The sequence below is a fragment of the Cucurbitaria berberidis genome, assembly GCF_010015615.1.
Source record: "Cucurbitaria berberidis CBS 394.84 unplaced genomic scaffold K460scaffold_3, whole genome shotgun sequence".
Lineage (NCBI taxonomy): Eukaryota > Fungi > Ascomycota > Dothideomycetes > Pleosporales > Cucurbitariaceae > Cucurbitaria > Cucurbitaria berberidis.
This window is the reverse complement of record NW_024468937.1, coordinates 3,336,764-3,353,980: the sequence shown is the minus strand read 5'-3', so window position 1 is coordinate 3,353,980 and position 17,217 is coordinate 3,336,764. Positions and strand designations below refer to the sequence as shown.

Below are 17,217 nucleotides of genomic sequence, written 5' to 3'. Positions count from 1 at the left end.
AACAGATCCATGCAAAATATCCCGACCCAGATCTCAGATCGTAGCCCTTTCTCATACACAAGAAGGACGCCATCAATGCTCATGAGCCGCAACCATAGCCCATACGCCAGCCCTAGATTTCCTATACATTCGAAGCTGAAAGGCAGAGAAGGAACGGGGAATCAGAAGGAAAATAAGTATGAACGCCGCTAAAGATAGGTGACAAGCAAGGTATGCCACGTAGTTGGAACGCTCGCCTGAACGCCGCAACAACAAAAAAAAACCCCCCCGTGGGAAAGGACTGCGCAGCCATAGGTGATAAGCGGGACTATGCATCCTCGGGCAGTATACGAGCAAAATGCTTTTCCCATATCCATCCCACCGTCTTTGTGGTATCGTCCTGATTTCGCGCAAGCCATAACTCGCCCTTCATACCAATGACATCGAAGATCTCGCCAGGTACGTAGACCAGGTAAGGAATACCGCCTTCGCGGCGATCATGTGCGATATTGAATTCGAATAGACTTGCAGCGAGGAACAAGACCTCTGGCTCCTCTGTATCAGCGGGTGTGGTAGGAAGTTCTTCGACGCTACTGCGAATAGGAGAATCGGACATTGGAAGCGCTGAATTAAAGACACCCGATGCGCGTGATGAGCCGGTTAGTGAGGTAGTATGCGATGTAGGTGCTGAGTTGGAGTGCTGGAGGGATTGTGCTGTGGGCGAGAGGAAGGAAGGGCCCAGCTGAGGTGGGAAATCAAATGTGTTGGTTCCGAGTGGCGAGCGATCCTCGAAGTCGACAGCGCCGTCAAGGCCAAGGTAATTGTGATTGCGAGAGGGCCCCGTGTTACGGCGTTCGCTGTGGATGACTGTAGCCTCGCTATTGTCGGACACTGGGCTAAGAGCTCGAGCTTCGCGTAGAGAGGTCGGCCCAGGCCCATTCCGACCTGCTGCACCGCCTTGAAAGAGCGACGGGTATGCGGGGCCAGCTGGAGACGAGCGTGGCGGGTTGTCGAAGTTTCGCACATGTGGTCGTGGACCGTAACCCCCGCTGTTACGGTTACGCGAGTCGAGAAGCGAAGCTTCGCTGCCCATTGACTCGGTGCGGCGAGAGGAGGAATTGCGAGAAGAGCCGCCACCGTCAGAGGAGATTGTCGGCACAGGCGAAGTCATGTTCGAGATGTCGATCAGCAGATTACGATTGACGATGCCCAGTCTGTTTGCAAGATCTTGCATTGGCTTGTAATCTGAGTGGAAGCGCTCCACGTAGGATTCCAGGTCGTAGCGCAGTGAGGTCGTGTGTTGGGGCTCGCTTTCCAGGAGCGGTAGGATCTTTTTCGAGCAAGTTTTGTACCAATCCTTCTGAAGGCACATAAAGAGTGTCATGAGCGTGCGCATGAGACCCTTCGTCCTCTCGTAGAGTAGCGGCAGCTCATGCTTGAGCGTATCGTTGATCGTAGTGAACTTGTTGGCTGACTCCTCAAGATCAGGATCGACCTTCTCTCCTCGGTCGACGGCCTGCTTGTGCTTGACATAGTATAGCAAGAATTTTTTACGTTGCTCGATTGTCTTCTGGTATGATACCCACATTTCCCAAAGATCTCCGACTGGCTTTAGCACACGAGCACGAACAGCAGATTTCTGTGACAGGTTAGCCCTAGGTCAATTAATGGCACTGTTCGAACTTACGTGCTCCTCGAGGGCTTTATTCTGGAGCTCGAAATGAGCCATCGCCCACTTCCGCCAAGTGCTTTCGATCTCAGGATACACTGACGGAGCAACCTCACAGACTGTGATGAAGCCCAGGAACACGATATTGAGCTGCAGATAATGCTCCGTAATCGCGTCGAGATACTGCTCGAAATCACGAATGACGATTTGGAGCTGAAAGAAGTGGCCCCCGAACTTTTGTTCTCTCGACTTGTACTCTTGGTCTTTGAATGTCTTATCAGCCTCATCATACGCCTTGCTCTTGTCCACTTTAGGGATGAAAGCCTTGACAAAGGTTTTACCCAGGCCTGTCCCCTTTTTCTTTTCCTTTTTGCCCTCAGATGCAGCGGCGCGAAACGTATCGGAGCGCGCTTTGGCTTCGTTAATACGCCCGTTGATTGCTAGGAGCTCTTTTCGGGCCTCTCTGATGTATGGCAAGTCGGGATGCTCGGGGTCACTGGCTTCTTCCAGTCCTTGGAGGAGTAACGGATATTTGAGTAGGCGCTGGCATGGCTTGAGCAGAAGCGAATCCAGATCCCAGGCCTGTGTCATGTTCTCTACCTGCTCGAAGCATGCAATGACCCAAGTATTAAGTTCAGGGTTGCCATGGTTCTTCTTGATGTAGGCGCTCGCATTATCCTGATTAAGGAAATACGTTGTGTACAGCCGCTCCATCTTCTCCCTATTTTCGAGGAAGACCCGGCCGACAGTCGTCAGGCGATCATTCTCCAGTGTGCAGTTTTCGAACTGATTTTCGGCATCTTCAGACGGTCGGCGAAGGTGCAGAGACGTATCTGAAGGATTGTAAGGCCGGGTATCAGACGGATCACGGTTCCAAGGACCAGTTGGGGGTGGTATGTCGTAGTTGACAACAGGCTTGGCAGACTTCTTGAATGACCGAAACAAGGAGAGCGAAAACTTCTCGAGTTCTTTGCAGTTGCTAAATAATAGCTTCTTTTCCTTCTCACTCATTAGATTCTGGGCCGTCGCTTCGAAGATATTGTGAGCGATCATCATGTCAATGCAGAACTGATGCTCGGTAGTAAGTAACTCCTCTAGAATCCTGTACCGTTTTATCAGGGCCTGTTTTGCAGGATCAGGTTGATCGCTATCACTTTTGTCGCCCTTTGCTGACACTTTGCTGACACTTTCCACCGGTTGCGGAGTGCCGTAGCGATCTTCAAGACTCTGTTCGTGAGTTTGAATGACTGGAGTGCGCGAGCGAGCAGGATGCATCGCGAATTGCTCGTCACTGAGCGAAGGTCTCCCTAATTGATTATGCGGAGCGGAGATAAACGATTTGTTTAGCGAAGCTATTTGTTGGTCGATGGGTGATTTGGCGGGGGGAGGCGGGGGGGAATAAGCGGGGCGGGGAGGAGCGTGTTGCGACGGAGGTGAATGAGGCAACACGTTCTGTATTGAAAGGCCAAGGCCACCATTGGTCCATGCCAGCTGTGGCAGTTCAAGGCCATTTGGCGCCGAAGCCGGCGTGGGGTCAATCGTTGAGTTCTGCAATAGTGAATCGTGCGATGGGTTGCCAAATGAGCTCCCAGAGCGTGAGGCGTCGTCTTGGATAGTTGTGGTAGTAGAACCACCCGAGCCACGCGAGTAGCGTCGTGATTCTGATGGGAAAATGATCGCTGTACCTCCAACTTCGGTATCCGACGGCTCATGGCTCATTTGAGGGCCATGCAAACCCGACCGTGACAAAGACGTCGTTTGGCTAGGTTGTTCTCGCGCTACATCGTTCTCCGACCCATTGGCATCACTCAATAACCGAGCAAGGTAAGTCTCCGTAGCTTCCTTCGACGCCCAATCCCTGTGCTGTGCAATTACTGGCGACACTTGCTGTACTCTTTCTCTTGAAATGGATGCTAGTTCTGGTGAGATGACCTGTGACTGATGATACATGTTGAGCACAGAGTTTACAACACTATAAGTTTCGCTTCTAGACGCTAAAGACCCTTGTGTTCGGTATGGGGCGATGCTAGCGGAGTCGTCGGGGCGCAGTGTTTCCCGGTTAGGGAATGTGTCTATGGGTGAATCTTCAAATTCGTAGCGAGACGCGGGCTGAGGGTTCCTAACATCGTAGAGATTTGACTGGTGACCGAGTGACAGCGCTTGTAGGCCTTCACTAAGCTCATCAAAGGCGGGCTCCCACGTATTGGTTGACTGGTCTTCGCCCAGCATGATCGGTATCGACTCCCTAACCCCCAGCTCTGATTGTTCAATATCCGGTGATCCGAGAGCATGATCTCTTCCAGACGAATGAAATACAGCAGGCTGAAGGAGGTGTTGCTCGGGCTCCTCGTGCGCTGTTGGGGGTGTCAACACGAAACTCCCAGGTATACCCAAGACGGGAGACTCTTCAAAGTCGGTAGTGGCGGACATGGGCTGAAGGACTGGAGGTAGTGACAGACTAGAGGTCTGGATGCTTAGACGTTGATGTTCAAATGGTGTCGGATAGTAATTCTCCTCCTGTGGCAGGTGTTCTGGGTGTTGGCGTGGCTCGTGGGGTTCAGTGAAAGATTCGAGTGTAGGAAGGTCGCCAGCCGCTATAGGTACTTTGTCGCGCAAGGAGTCTTGGTGCGCGTCGGAAGTGTCACCCATTGGGAAGTAACCTTGCTCACCATGAGGGTCAGTACTTCTTGAGCGAGAGTTTGGAGGTGGCTGTAACGGTTGCCTCTCCCTCGAATTCCGTAACCGAGGCGACGTTGGTGTAGGCGGGGCAGTCACAACAGCTGGTACGCTTGGTCCACTTCGTGACCCCAGAGGTGATTTTCCTCGCTCTCGATATCCGCGGTAAGCTGATGCGGGTAATGTTGATAGGTCCGCGCCATTCGGCTTTGTAGCACCACTCGCACCTACCAGCTTCTTGTGCAGTCGGGTTGGTGATGCTCTGTTACTATAATTGTTTGCGCGCGTAGGAGTATATCGTACTGAGCGGGTTGACGAGCTAGAATCTGAAGCTGCACTCAAACGTCGTGAGGCTATTGGTATCCTGGATGGGGGAGGAGACTTCCAGTGAGGGGACTGTAGTGTGCCATGTTCTGAAGGCTGCTTTTGTTGTCCGTCTTCTGCAAATACAGACGTCGCACCGCTAGCCGACCGTACATGATGGGACGAGCTGAATGATGTGGCAGGCAAACGCGCACCCTCGGCCGAAGAGTCCATTATGATCTCTGTGCCGTGTGCGGGGCCTGGTGTTGCTTCATCGCCGAGCGTGTTTTCGAAAGTTGGTATGCCAAATCCTGGCGAGGTGATATGTTGCCCGCTGACTACCTCCCCAAAGAACGGCTGACGTCCACTCGAGGCTGGCCTTCGATTTGGCGAAGAGACGTCCTTCCGCGTCGGGGAAATCTGCTGGTCTATGCTGCTTCTGCTGCCATTTGTCCGGCGCGCAGTTCGAGGCACTGCTGGAGCGGGTTGTGGTCTTTCTCGCGGCTTCAGATTGTTGAACTTGTAGGCCCCATACGACGCCTCCTTGCTCGAGCGTGCAGCAGACGCTGTGGAAGATTGTGAGGTATTCGCACGTCTGGCCGGGTCGTGAGGTCTGGTTCGCGTTGGTTCGCGAGATCTCGAGCGGACGGCTGGGGACGTCGCTGCAGAGCCGCCACCAGGCGAGCGCTCAAACCTCTCTGCCAGAACCTTTACTTTGTTGGACACTTGCGGGGAAGAGCGAGTCGCTGCGGGCGAGGAGGCGGGCCCTGAAGCCGATCGAGGTGTAGACTTGGGCGGTGATCGAACGACTCCGTTGGTGGTGGACTGGCGCTGGCGGGTTGCGGCCATTTCTAGGGGTGGAGGGGCTTCGTGCTCGGTCGTGGTATAGGCGGACGTGTAATAGTTCTCGGGCGAGTGCTCCAGAGTGTCGTCGACATGCTTTTGCTCACTGTCGAGTTGGGCTATCCAGCTGGCGATGTTGGGGTGATAGGCCATGTTGTCCCATAATTTGGCGCCAAATCAAGGCAGGCAGGCAGGCGTCGCAGGAAAGGTGGGCCAATCAGTCTGCGGCCGTGTATGAAGCAGTTCAAGTGCACTGTCGTCGAGCGACCAGGGTGGCAGAACAACTCACACTCGGCTCGCGAGCTGTTTCAGCCAGAAGGCCGGACAGGATGCAGAGCGTGGGCGAGTGGAGAAGATGGCACAGCCGGGGGGGCGGCCGATGGAGGGCGAGCTATGGCGCGCTTGTGGACGATGCAGGCGAGCAAGAGGCGCGACGACGACGACGACGACGAGGGTGGGAGAGGGCAGCAGAGGAGCGAGAGAGGGTGGACTGACGTGTGAGGGCGCCACGGCGGTGGAGAGCGAGTTTGGGTGTATGGGGACCTTCACACGTCCTGCTTGCGTTGCGGCAGATCACCACCACCACCACTCACTCATCCACCCACCCACCCACGCGGCGGATCGAAATGAGCTAGGAACGGGATAACGGTGCGGGAGTGGTTTGGGCTGACGTCGCACGGGATCACGGAGCTGTAAGGGGCGGGTCCCAGTATTTCGCGCAGTCATATATTGAAATTGGACTGCTCGGCGTCGACTTGTCTTGGAGCTTGCAGGCGTGCCGTGCGTGCCATTGAAGACGACGAAGACGGGCGCTGGCCATGATCCCCAGATCCCCGGCTCTAGGCGTCTACCCAGGGGCCTAGCTTGCCTACTAGTCGTCGACAATTGACCGAAATACATCCATCTGGAATTCCCACCGAAACAGTCAGTGGTGGGTTTGGTGTTTTGGAGAATGCAGTACAACTTGTAGGTTGTCTCTGACCCCATTGTGGACCAGAGACAGCTGCAGCACCCGTCCCAGCCTTGGAGTCGTGACAGACAGCCTTTCCAAGGTTGGCCAGCTCGCGTTCCTGGCCTGGCTTCCCTATCGGGTAACCACCACCACCCTGACCGAAACACACAGCAACAGCAACAACAAGAACAAAACAACAACAGCGACAACAATAACATTGAATCCAGTGAGAACCATCGGCATGAAGAGGAAACCCCCTGGCTCCCCAGTCGGTGGTGGGGGTCCTTGCAAGAAAGTGAGGCCGTCGGTTCGCGCTGTGGACCAATCTGCCCATGCCACAACGCCTGGCGTCGACCATCCTGTTCTGCGACGTCTCTATCCCCAACTCCTCACCCTGCGCCACTATCTGCTGTCACAACTTCCCACCTCGTCAAAGAGCAGGCGTCGGAGGATCTCCCAACTCGGACAAGCAACCCCAGCTCAAGATGCATCCTCGACGCATCCTGCCGATGTCCAACTTGGACAGCTGCTCGACTCAGCCCTGGTTGGCGCTTTCTCCAAAACAAGCACAGGGTGCGAAGAGCAAGCTGCCAAAGAACGCGACCAGGATGTTGACCTCTTCACCCAGCAACGGTCACAGGGCACTGCCGGCGGCACCTTCAAGCCTGGGTACTTTCTGCAATCCGAGGCATGTTGACTTCATGACGAAGGAACCCCCTCCAGATGCAGATGCAGATGCAGATGCTGACATGTACAGATTGTCGATTTTGTCATCTGGCGCCTGTTCAGACGATTGACATCTCACAAACCTTCGCACTTGCTCTGCCATGGCTTCCAGCGATCTGCTAACACGCCTCGCACACCCGCCATGCATGCTGACACGGCTTCAAATATCCCTGGACTGCTCGCCTGCCATGCTAACAGCAGTGTACACGCACTGAAGAGACCGCTATGGTGCCGACTACATGCACTGCTCGGCCAAGGCGGGGATCGCATCATGATGGAAATGCTGCTGGAGTGCTCCATCTTCCTCCCAGTTGAAACAGGTTCTGGAAACTACTACCAGTTGAGCGGTGTTCCCGTGTCCGAGTGGAAAGCTGAGCGAGCTTCCAAGGTCAATTCTCTCAATGCCGAACCCAATGCAGCACCCACTAAGAAACCAGCCCATCTGATTTGCGAGAATAGGACACCCGGCGCCATCACCTTCGTCCGGAGTCGCATGCTATATGCAAAGGCGGCCCTCAACGCCAAGGGCGGAGTAAGGTTTGGCATGCGTCACATCCGTTAGTTTCCACTTCCACATACGAGCAAAGTACGACAACTGATATACCCTACAGACGTCCTAAATCGCTTTCCAAAACGAGATGATAAGCAACAGACAGTAGACATTATGCGCTACATATTTCCTCGACAATTCGGCCTGCACAATGTGTTTACCTCGAAGATTGACCCCCGTGAGACTGCCATGCCGTTCAAGGACTATACGTTGCGGGAAAAAGAAGTTCATTACAACATGTGCCGGGCGCTAGGGAATAGAGCAAGTGTAGAAGATATCTCCAGGTGGAAATCACGTATACCAAAGAGATTAAGAGGCGCTGCTGTGGCATTGGTCGATAAGCTACGGACTCTCAACCATCGATGTTCGTATATGGAACTGCTCCGCCATTACTGTCCTGTCGAGGTACTTTTCGTCTCACTGTGTAGCAGGACAGATGCTGATACTGACAGGGCGTGCCATTATCTCCAAAGCCAGAGTGGAGGAAGAACCCACTCCAACCGACTAGCAACGCACTACCAGCTGTAAGACCGGCGACTTACAATAGCATAATGGACAACAACCACGATAACACCCGAAACCTTGAACAGACGTGTTTCACCGACATGGCTTGTCCAACAGCGCATGTGTCGGCCTTCTGTCGTGCTGTTACATTCAAAGTAATCCCGCGAGCCTTCTGGGGTGGGGACAGCAACCAGCGGGCCATTATGTACTGGATAGATCAGTTCATCTCTCTACGGAGGTTTGAGAGTCTCACCCTACATCAAGTCATGCAGGAGATTGAGGTTTGTCATCTTTGTTTCTTTGCGCAACTATGTTAACATGTCTTAGATCGGAACTGTAGCCTGGCTCCAACTCCCAGGTCAAGACGAGGCGACTAAGCTAGCAAAAACCGACTTCGACAAACGCAAGGAAATCTTCTTGGAGTTTGTGTACTGGTTCTTCGACTCTTTTCTAATCCCTCTAGTTCGATCCAACTTCCATGTGACTGAATCGAACGTGCACCGGAACCGTCTTTTCTACCTTCGTCATGATGTTTGGCGAATGCTGTCGGAGCCGGCGTTGGCAACGCTGAAATTGAACATGTTCGAAGAAATGCCCACCGAACGCATTACGAAACAGCTGTCTGCGGGTCAGCTCGGCTTCAGCAAAATCCGCTTGCTTCCGAAAAAATACGGGTTCCGAACGATCATGAACCTCAAGAGGAGACAACAGGTGCTACGGAATGGGACCGTCTCTCTTGGTCGAAGTATCAACACGGTCATGGCACCAGTGTTCAACGCCATCACATACGAAAAGGTTAGTACATGAAGTACGTCGAATACTCGAGACTCTGTTTTGACCGCAAGCAGTCACAGCAAGCAGATAGATTCGGATGCTCCCTCTTTTCCGTAGGAGACATGTTCCCCAAACTCGCAGCCTTCAAGGCTTCACTACAAGATCGCAATCTCGGCGACAGCTCATTTTACTTTGCCAAGGTTGATGTTCAGTCGTGCTTCGATACCATACCGCAGTCACGCTTGGTAAGTATGATCGACAGTCTCATGTCACTGCAAGCATACCAAACAGGTAAGCACGTGGAAATTACTCCCCTAGGCGCACTGCAACGCCTAGATGGACGACACGTCGACCCTATGCCACTAACGCGGTACGTCGCGCACGGCGGTGCTGCAGCAGACATGACTTCTTTCAGTCAGCTCGTGCAAGACAAGCTCGTAGGCACAAAGGCCAATACCGTCTTCGTCAATACCAATCTGCATCGCTCTGAGACCAAAGACGATTTGATGCAACTCCTACGTGAGCACGTGGAGAGTAATCTCGTCAAGATTGGGAAGCGATACTACCGTCAAAAGACGGGCATTCCTCAGGGCTCGGTTTTGTCAAGCATTTTGTGCAACTTCTTCTACGCCGAGCTTGAACGCGACATTCTGAGCTTCGCGCTCGGTGATGACTGTCTACTACTTCGCCTGCTTGACGACTTTTTGTTGATTACCATTGATCGAGAACATGCTGAGCGCTTTGTCCGTGTGATGCATCGCGGACAGCCCGATTACGGCGTGGTCGTCAAGCCTGCCAAGTCGTTGGCAAACTTCGACGTAGTTACTGATGATGGCGGTCAAATTCCCAGAAGCGTATCGCATGTCGCATTTCCCTATTGCGGCATTTGCATCGATACTCAAACGCTGGAAATTAGCAAGAAAACGGAGCGCTCCACCATGGCTGGTCAGTCGCACCCAGGGCGGACATATGCCCAAAAGTTCGTGGACAAGGCCCGGCCTAAAGCTAACACACGATACACCCATAGATGTCTCAGACTCTTTGACGGTCGATTTGTCGAAAATGCCAGGCCAGACTTTCCATCGCAAAGCGCTCAAGTAAGTTTCTCATTTCCGGCAGCCTCAGCCAACCAATCGGTCGATGGACGGTCCACGGGTTGTGGTACCCCACGCACGGGCAAGCCAGAAAGTGGTCGGTTCACTAACAGGGACTAGTGGATTCAAAATCCAGCTGAAGGCCATGTTGATCGATACGTCGGTGAACAGCGTGGCAACCGTACTCGCGAATCTATACCAAAGCTTCTATGAATCGGCGGTGAGGTGCCTTGAATATGCACGCGTGCTGTCCAAGGTGCGGACAACGTGTTCGAGCTTGCTTATCAGTATGTCAAATCCTTGGCCGAATGGCGGCCAGACAAGCGGGTGCAGCCCACATTGTGCAGTGCATGGTCGATCGCAGCTGCGCCAGCTAGCACTAGCCATCAAGTTTGCTGACGATGTGTTCAACAATTAGAGACGGTGGAAAACATGATCGCATTAGCGTTTGTGATGGTCCAGCGACGTGCTCGCTCGCGTGTTGAGAGGCGAGCACAAGCTGTGCAGGGCGTCATCTCGCGCCGGCAGCTCCAGTGGTAAGTGTTTCACAGTTTGCGGGGCGGCAACCCACGACTTGTCGGAGTGTAGTCGACGGTCCGGAACATGAGATGGCGGGGGGCTCGTGTTACACAGGCTTGACCAGGTGTGCTAACGAAAGGATAGGCTGGCCAGCAAGGCCTTCCAGACAGCGTTTCAGCGCCGGCAGACGCAGCATCGAGTGCTATTGAAGTGGCTTGGAGCTTCTCTGGCAGCCGTCCGCATGTCGAGCACGACAGAGAGGGGCATGCTTGAGGCGGCTATTCGTCGGTGTCAAGGACAAGGGATTGTGGACGACTGATGAACGATTGATGACCCAGGACGAGAGAACAAAGATCGGTGCTGAAAGGGGGGGCCCACGTTAGCGGCGGCATGGCTGGGGGCACGTCTGCACGCCAAAGGCTTGGCTGCAGCAGACGGAAGTGCCGGATGGAGAGCAGGGCAAAGCAGAGAGGAATAACAATGCAGACTGCAATGCTACTAATTGCCCACACGTCAGGCCAGGTCGATGGCTGACGGTTCCAAGGTCGGTGTTGTGCTAGGCAGAGACAGCTGTGAGCGATTGGCCAACGAGTTACTCTGTACATGGTTGTCGTGATGTCAAGCCCGAAAGCAGACGGCTGGTACCAGCCACCAGCATAGCGTCAGGTTTCACGTCTCCAACGTTAAAGTACAGTACAGCTCCCCTGCGCGCGTGGTGCAGCCATAGCTGCCGCAGTTGAACATCAATGCTCCTAGCCTTGCCCTCATCTCCCTTCCCCAACACATGTTCAATTCAACGTCCGCTCCCCCTCAGGCACACACTCACACCGTCTTCCTCTCTCCACCCACCCGCAATCAACCCGTCCCAAGGCGCTTTTTCTGCCGATAGGCCCACAGACAGGCACACCCGTTGGCCGACAGGGATGTGACGCTCTCGGTCGGTGACGCTAAGCCCCTGATCCGAGATTGCCTCGACCGTCCCTCGATATGCCTGCAACCACTCGCCTTGTGCAACATCAACTTCGACTGCCTCCTGGAGATCAAGGAGCGGGCCACAGCGACGACTACAGAGAGGGACAAGACATTCACTTTATTTCCCGACAGCAACACACCCTGTACATCATATCCGAGCATGATTATGCCGACTCCCTGATCTCCATCCTTCGCGAGCGCGACGCCTGCACCAAGATAGCTCCTCACCGCATTGGGACGCCGCTTCGACCATCCATCCAGCGAAGACCACCTCGTCCGCTCATGGCCACGCTCACTTACTCGCACAATGCGCAATCCGACTTTGAAGCCCCTCCTGGCAGCCCGCCGGACCTGACAAACTCAAAGTCGTCCAAATCATCCAGCGTCCATTCCTCGACCCTCTCAGACTTCATGGCCCCTAGCGACCTCTCGCACTTTGAGGACATCAACCTGGACGAGGCGAGAGGTGGGCCCTCTTCCTTTCCCCTACCTGTCAACCCGTCTAATCGCATCATCTTCGAAGCCTCCAGATCATCCCCCTCAACCGGCCGAAGCCTCTCACATCCGCATACGGCGGCGCATAATTCGATCCGCGATTTGACGGGCGCGGCAAAACCGAGATATCCGAGCTTGAAGGGCCAGGTCCAACATGTCTTGCAGAGGCCGCAAACACAGCTCTCTGCCCCGGGCAAGTCGCTCAGAAGGGGCTTCACATCACCCTCTGCCCCCTCTCTCACGAGCGTGGGCCTCTCAGCCCCCAAGCGCTCCTCGCGCTCCCAATCGCCCTCGAATCCGCAAAAAACGTCGCCTTCTTCACCACGCACTCTATCACGGAAAAGTTCGCGGAATTTAGACATCCTGCCGTCACCCTCCGTGGGCGCCAGAAGACAATCATGGCAAGATGCGAAGCGGAAAACGGTAAAGGAGAGGGAAGCGGAATGTGACGACGAAGACGACGAGCTGCCAGAGGATGCTGTAATTTGGAATGTGCCCATCTCGCCCCGACCTGCTCAGGAGCGGTCACCAGCACCATCGACATGTGGTAGTCCACCGCGGACATCCCCGAATCCCAGTACCAGGGATCCATCATCTACGAGGGCATCTCCTGCCCCTCCACTATCACGCCGCCACTCCCCACAGCCCCCCTCGCCCAATGTCGCCCCGGCGGAAGACTTCGCGCCATCCCAGTTAGTTCGGCAGCGAACGCACACTTGGGAACACACATATACTGCTCTAGATCCAGATGCAAGGAAGCTCACAGAGGCATTGGAAGAGTTCCAGTCCGAGTTTGAGCGGAAGCAAGAGGTTAAACGGCAGCAGCCTGGACTCACGCGATCCGCATCCCTGAATCGACGAGAGCCAAAGGCAAAGAAAACGGGACTCCCCCCAGTCCGCAAGAGCGATCCGCTCATCGATCCCTTCCAACCCTCAGCCGAGAAGCAGAAGTATCTTTCGAGGACACGGCCTTCATGGCTTCCGCCCAAGAACCCCAAGGAAGAGAAGAAGCACCTGAAGGAGTACCAGCAAATGCTGGCTCGGATTGAGGAAGCCGGTATGGCCCACCACCTTCCCCTAGTGAACTGCACAGTCAAACTAATATGCATCAACAGAACGTCTCGAGGCCCAACGCACCCAGGATGAAGCCCTTGCCCGCGAAAAGAACTCTCGCATAAAGGCAGAATACTGGTCGACCACGCTCCTTCCTAACTGGGCTACTGAAATGACAACCCCCGAGGTCCGCACTGCACATAGGAAGATGTGGTGGAATGGAATTCCACCGCGGTTGCGAGGGGAAGTGTGGTCGAAAGCCATTGGCAATGACCTCGAAATTACTGAGGTGACGTACGATATTGCCTTGGAGAAGGCGAGGAAAGAGATTGGAGAGACGGGACAAAACTCATTGCAAGGCCGATATGCGCATATTGTTGAAAGCAAAAGCGCAGTATTCCCCGAGCTCAAAATGTTTGCAGCGCAAACGTCACCGACAGCGCACGACGAGCAGCCACTACACCAGGATCTCGTGAACCTATGCCTAGCCTACTCAACCTACCGACCTGACATCTCGCACGCTAGCAGCGGTGTCCAGCACATCGCCGCCCTCCTTCTCCTCAACCTTGCCGCTCCGCAAGCCTTCATCGCCCTCTCAAACTTGCTCAATCGCCCCTTGCCGCTATCCTTCCTTGTCCACGACGCGAACGCCATCCACGCCGCATACTCCACAACCATCCACGCTTTGTCCAAGAAATCACCCAATCTAGCCGAACGGCTAGAGGTGCTGCGCGTAGAGCCACGAGACTACCTGGTCGACATGTTCGGTAGCTTGTTCTGCGGCAGACTGGGTGTAGAATGTGCAGCGAGAATCATGGATGTGTATACGGTAGAAGGCGACAAGATACCGCCGCGGGTTGCTGTTGCGATTCTAGGCATACTAGAGGGAAGCTGCTTGGAGGGTGACGCGGATCAAGTGGCCAAAATCCTACGAGAGAAGCCGATCGACCTGGATGTAGACGACTTCATGAGTAGAGTGTACGAAGCGGGCAAGAGCTCGTGAGCGTAGACGTTTGTAAGATGCTGTTGAGAGTTGGGACAGAGGTGGGCCACAAACCAATACAAGAATCGAGGAAAGAGGACGAAGATATACGAAATTTACGCAGCGCATTCGCCTTTTTCGAACTGTCTGCAATGCAATACGCAACGCTTTTTTAGTGTAAGTTTGTGAGTGGGTGCATAACATGGCGTTTAGACTTGCTTTTCATTTGTTGTGTGCATCTTTACATTGGAAGCCATGTAAACGTATAGTAGTCGGACAGTTAAACCTTGAATAAAGCCTCGTAGATACAGGCCCGTATGGTAATTGTAGTAGAAAATATATTCATATCAACTACTTGCGAGCCATACTATTATACTTTCACTCTCCTCCATTTAAGCCTCTTCCGGTGTGCTACATCCCTCCTCTCATCTAGAGGGACCAAGTAATGCGCTCTTTGCCCCTCCCTTGCCTTGCCTTACCTCTTCCCCGCCGTTCATATTCTCTCCAACTTGCCAACCACCCAACCACTCGTCCCGTCCCCAGCCTCTCCCTCCCGGACCCTGAGCCTCGTTCACGTACCCGGCGTTTCACGCATGTAGTTACAAGTGGTACACATATCGTGGGTAATTTGGCACCCCTGGTGTCTGACGGCAGAGGCGCCTGGTGGCGCAGCTAAAAGCACTGCGGGCTGTTGGGGTTACATGCTGTGGTGACACCATGGTGGCCGGGGGCGCAACGGTGCAATGGGGCTGCGGTTCAACGGGTTGCGGCTTGTGTGGCGGAGATGAACTCGAGGGATGAAGGGAGAGACGGTTGGTGAGTAGAATAGAGTCGATAGCGGATATATTCAGAAGAAGAGCGCATCGTATGTATGATTGACAAGATTGAACATGGCAGTACACAAGCTTGCGAGAACCCACCTCCAGGCTACTTGGGGCGTACTGTGTAAGCGTAGGACTGGGCTCGACATTTACGGCAAGATGGGACTTGGAATCAAATTCCTAGTGGCGGGTGACATAGCTGCAACGGATCCCAGGTGCAAAGCAAGTCCGGTACATCTAGATGAGAACCGACGACCACGATTCATGCCTTGAAGGTGCATCAACGAGCCATCTTCAAGTGTCAACATGTTTGCCTGCGTCCAGCCGTCAGCAGAGTCCGGGCCTAAACGAAGAAAGTGGCGAGCTGGGAACAAGGTGGCTCAGACAGTTGTGTGTGAGGGTATCGCACAACGAAACCACGTAGTCGGGTTTTCTGGTACGCAGTATCTGATGAAGCGCACATGTGGATGATTAGGCCACAAGGCACCTCGTGTCATCTTTGCCATTATGTGGATTTCTCGCAACGTAAGAAATGCGCAACGCGTAGCGTACTCACCCGGAAAAAGAAGGAACCCGGAGCTTATCATGCTGCAGCATGAAGTGAGCGATATGCAGTCGTTACAGGTTGGGAGCGAGGCGCCGCTCAAGAATCTCAGATGTGAATATGGGCTGTTGATTACGAGGACTTGCCCAGGTGGAAAGCGTTAACGAAGTCGTGTTTAGGTCGCGGTACGGTCGCGGTGCAGTCGTGGTTGCCCCGGCCTCATCAAAGGTGATTAGTCGGCGCTAGTCCCAATACAGTGCACGGACGCCGGATAAGCTAAAACAGCAATTAAACTACTTTATTAATATTATTATATTTTAAAAATAAAGCTATTAAGCTACTTATAAAAGTAATTATTATAAAAAATTTTAGTATATTACTATATAAAGCTTTACAAAACTTTTGTACTATTTAAATTTTTTTAAAATTTTAATTTAGCAGCCGCGTAAAGTAGTTTTAAGTAAAAAAAATAGTAGTATAAATATAGTATTAGTATAATTTTTAGTACTTATAATATAATATTTTTTTATAAATTTTTATATAGCGCTTTATAAAGTTTTTTGCTTACTTTTATTTAATATATTATAAAATTTTTATAAAATTATAATATTATATTGCTATTATTTAAGCACTTAAATAGCTATAAATTTTTTAACTTTTATTTTATTTTTTATTTTTTTATATTTTTTTTTAGTAAGTTATTGCAACGCTTTTATTTTTTTTACTATTTTCTTTTTATATAATGTTGCCGCGGCTTTTAGCTTTTTTATTTTACTTTTTTAAAAAAAAAAATTATTTAATTTTATATTGTTTAATTATTTTGCAGGCGCGCGCTTTTTAAATTTTTTAAATTTTTTAAAAAATAGTACTATTATAGTACTCTTATTTTTACTATAAATTAAGCGTTTTACTTTTTTTTTATATTTTTTTTTAATATTAAGCGCTGCCTAAAAACTATTATTTTTATAGTAAAAAAGCTTATTTTAAATTTATAGTAAATATAATAACTTTTTAAAATATTTAGCTTTAATTTTTACTTTATTTATAATTATATTATTTAAAAAATTTTGCAGCTTATTCTAACTATCTTTATTATTATACTTTTTAATTTTTTTATTTTTATTTTATTTTAAAATAACGTACTTCTATAACAAGTAGTTAGTTAGGACAAGTAGTTAGTTTTTACTAAGCTTCTACTAAAATTTACTATTGCTTATAGTATATTGCAACTATAGTATATTGTACTATAGCTAATAATATATAGTATTAATTTATAATATTTTTTATATTATTTTTATATATGCGTGTGTTATACTTTATTTTATTATAATATTTATAGTGCTTTTAAAAAAGCTTACCTACTTTAGCACGCACTTTTTTTTTTATTTTTTTTTTATTATTACGCGCTTTAAATTCTTTTAAAATTATTAATTAAAAATTATTTTTTATTATAAAAGTTTTTTTTTTTTATACTTGCTTTTTTTTATGCAATTTATATTGCGTAGCAGTTTTATTAGCAGCTTAAAATTTAAAATTTTATTTTTACATTAATATTATTAAATGTGCTATTATTTCTGCACTTTTAATAAATTTTGCAAAAATATTTACTATTAAAGTAAAAAAGCTATTTAAGTACTTTTAAATTTTTTCTTTTAAAAGCATTAATTGCAACTTAAATTTTAAAATATTATTAAGTATTTTTAATTTTTAGGCACTATTTTTAATAGTAAATAATAGTAAAGTATATAATTAAATATTAAG

General features: G+C 50.7%; 5 protein-coding genes across 5 annotated transcripts; 4 read left to right on the top strand and 1 right to left on the bottom strand.

The window, feature by feature from the left end:
• Positions 1-307: 307 nt before the first annotated feature.
• K460DRAFT_405953 (uncharacterized protein) lies at positions 308-5,623 on the bottom strand (the record flags this gene model as incomplete). Its single annotated transcript, XM_040936906.1, has 2 exons — positions 308-1,618; positions 1,667-5,623. 2 exons carry the CDS (start codon positions 5,621-5,623, stop codon positions 308-310), a joined length of 5,268 nt encoding a protein of 1,755 aa, XP_040788277.1.
• Positions 5,624-6,390: 767 nt separating this feature from the next.
• On the top strand, positions 6,391-7,919 carry K460DRAFT_113633 (uncharacterized protein). The gene is made up of 4 exons (XM_040926571.1): positions 6,391-7,110; positions 7,180-7,536; positions 7,586-7,705; positions 7,760-7,919. The coding sequence occupies exons 1-3, from the start codon at positions 6,664-6,666 to the stop codon at positions 7,592-7,594; spliced, it is 813 nt and encodes a 270-aa protein (XP_040788276.1). The 5' UTR covers positions 6,391-6,663; the 3' UTR covers positions 7,595-7,705; positions 7,760-7,919.
• Positions 7,920-9,885: 1,966 nt separating this feature from the next.
• On the top strand, positions 9,886-10,962 carry K460DRAFT_366552 (uncharacterized protein). Its single transcript, XM_040933399.1, has 4 exons — positions 9,886-9,921; positions 10,004-10,073; positions 10,191-10,606; positions 10,734-10,962. The coding sequence occupies exons 1-3, from the start codon at positions 9,915-9,917 to the stop codon at positions 10,486-10,488; spliced, it is 375 nt and encodes a 124-aa protein (XP_040788274.1). The 5' UTR covers positions 9,886-9,914; the 3' UTR covers positions 10,489-10,606; positions 10,734-10,962.
• K460DRAFT_366553 (uncharacterized protein) lies at positions 10,239-10,935 on the top strand. Its single transcript, XM_040933400.1, has 2 exons — positions 10,239-10,606; positions 10,734-10,935. The coding sequence occupies exons 1-2, from the start codon at positions 10,503-10,505 to the stop codon at positions 10,906-10,908; spliced, it is 279 nt and encodes a 92-aa protein (XP_040788275.1). The 5' UTR covers positions 10,239-10,502; the 3' UTR covers positions 10,909-10,935.
• Positions 10,963-11,576: 614 nt separating the features above from the next.
• On the top strand, positions 11,577-14,112 carry K460DRAFT_355494 (uncharacterized protein; the record flags this gene model as incomplete). Its single annotated transcript, XM_040931884.1, has 2 exons — positions 11,577-13,113; positions 13,172-14,112. The coding sequence occupies 2 exons, from the start codon at positions 11,577-11,579 to the stop codon at positions 14,110-14,112; spliced, it is 2,478 nt and encodes an 825-aa protein (XP_040788273.1).
• Positions 14,113-17,217: the final 3,105 nt, after the last annotated feature.